The sequence below is a fragment of the Penaeus japonicus genome, unplaced genomic scaffold (genome assembly GCF_977035675.1).
Source record: "Penaeus japonicus unplaced genomic scaffold, GWHDUDI00000001_assembly GWHDUDI00000008, whole genome shotgun sequence".
Classification (NCBI taxonomy): domain Eukaryota; kingdom Metazoa; phylum Arthropoda; class Malacostraca; order Decapoda; family Penaeidae; genus Penaeus; species Penaeus japonicus.
Window position 1 is genome coordinate 13548733 of NW_028234410.1, and position 1595 is coordinate 13550327.

General features: G+C 35.5%; 1 protein-coding gene across 4 annotated transcripts in view; it reads right to left on the reverse strand.

Annotated features, from left to right (window-relative positions):
- Window positions 1-1595, reverse strand: part of muskelin (muskelin 1) — a 21955-nt gene continuing 20360 nt past the window's right edge. For all 4 annotated transcript variants that reach the window (XM_043001369.2, XM_043001367.2, XM_043001368.2 and 1 more), the window contains 4 exons: window positions 1432-1511; window positions 1071-1182; window positions 648-787; window positions 1-482 (listed from right to left, as the gene is read on the reverse strand). In XM_043001369.2, coding sequence (XP_042857303.2) covers window positions 155-482; window positions 648-787; window positions 1071-1182; window positions 1432-1511 — 660 coding nt within the window. In that variant the 3' untranslated portion in view covers window positions 1-154. The remainder of the gene's footprint in view (window positions 483-647; window positions 788-1070; window positions 1183-1431; window positions 1512-1595) is intronic.

Consider the following 1595-nt stretch of genomic DNA (forward strand, 5'->3'; position numbering starts at 1 on the left):
TAGGTAAAATGGTTTATTTAAATCATTTTTGGAGAAAGGCAACAGTGTAAATCCTTGGACTATCAAGAGACTTCCAGTGTTGACACATAAATTAGGTGAGGAATATAGCATAACTCTGGGAATCTCATTGTTTTGTGATAATTAAAGCTTAGGATCAGTATGGTATGAGGTCTACCAAGTTACCTCTCGGCTGAGTCATGTGCTCTGGTACAAACTGAGTCAGCTGGTCAAATAACTGAGAACGGCTGCTGTGCACCCAGCCGAGGTCATTGCTCCCTTCCGATTTCAAACTTGGATCGTCTTCACTTGGGAGCAGTGGTGTGTGTGTCATGTTGCAATCCTCTGGTGACTGGAAGAGGGTAGTTGCCAGGGCCTGGAAATCCTGCACTTGTGAGGGATTTCCGTGATCAACTGCACTGTACAGTTCAGTCTGGAGGTACTTGAGAGCTTCAACAGAATTTGATCGAGCTAGTTCGCTAAACCTGAAATTGATCACAATCAATGGGTTGGATCCAGATGTAGTGTTAACTTGCACACGGTAATTAAATTCTATAGAAAAAAGTTTCAACTACATATATGTCCATTTGCTCCATATTTTTTTTTTCTTTTAATAAAAAAAACAAACAAACAAGTTTTCCTTTATTTACCTGTGTTTCCTAATGAGAAGAACACAAGTCTGAAAAAGCTGTTCAGTCGAGGGTCTGCACAGTCTGAGTGACCAAAAGTCATCTAATCTCATCTTCGGCAGGTATGTCTTTCCTGGATTACCACCAAATAAGTAATGTACCTAAAGTGAAAATAGACAAAGAAAAAAATGAAATAACCACCAAAGAGTCATAAACCCATTATAAAACAATTCATTTAAGCAAGACTATTCATGAAAAATATCATAAGATATTATCTCTGTATCAAGTTTCTAGCAAATATCTAGATAATTCAAACAAATCATTTTCAATAATTGCTATTTACATCCATTTACAAATCTTATCAACAAATATGTAAACATGTTCATGCATAAATGCACTCTTACAAAAAAAAAGAGAACTACAAAGGCAACTTTTCTCGCCTACCTTTTTGGTGTCATCATAAACCAACTGATGCGCATATCGTGGACATGGTTCTACATGCTGCATTTTGTTCCAATAAGTTTCTCCAGTTTGCTCATTACGATATATACAAGACCTGAAATATTTAAGTTGAACTCTTTATACAATTGACACGCGGATTATCTAGAGAGATATATATAAAGCTAGAAAAAATTGCTCAAGCAGAGAGCTTATGTTTTCTCTCAAAATATGTAAAACTATTTTCAATGAAATAATGTGAAACCAAATTTGAGGAATAGTATATAAAGAGGAGAAAATCTGAGGGAAGAGAAAATAAAGAAATGGATGAATGAGAGGGAGGATAACATAGTTATGTTTTACTTACCACTTATTCTGAGATATGTCATAAACCCAAAACGAATTACGGACATTTTCCTCTCTCTTCTCCTTATCTTTGCTAAGTCCCTGAGGAAGAACAGAGAAAAAAAAAAGTTATCATAATGCAACAATCAGTTCAGTCTCTTTTCAGATAACCTTCCAGTTGCATAT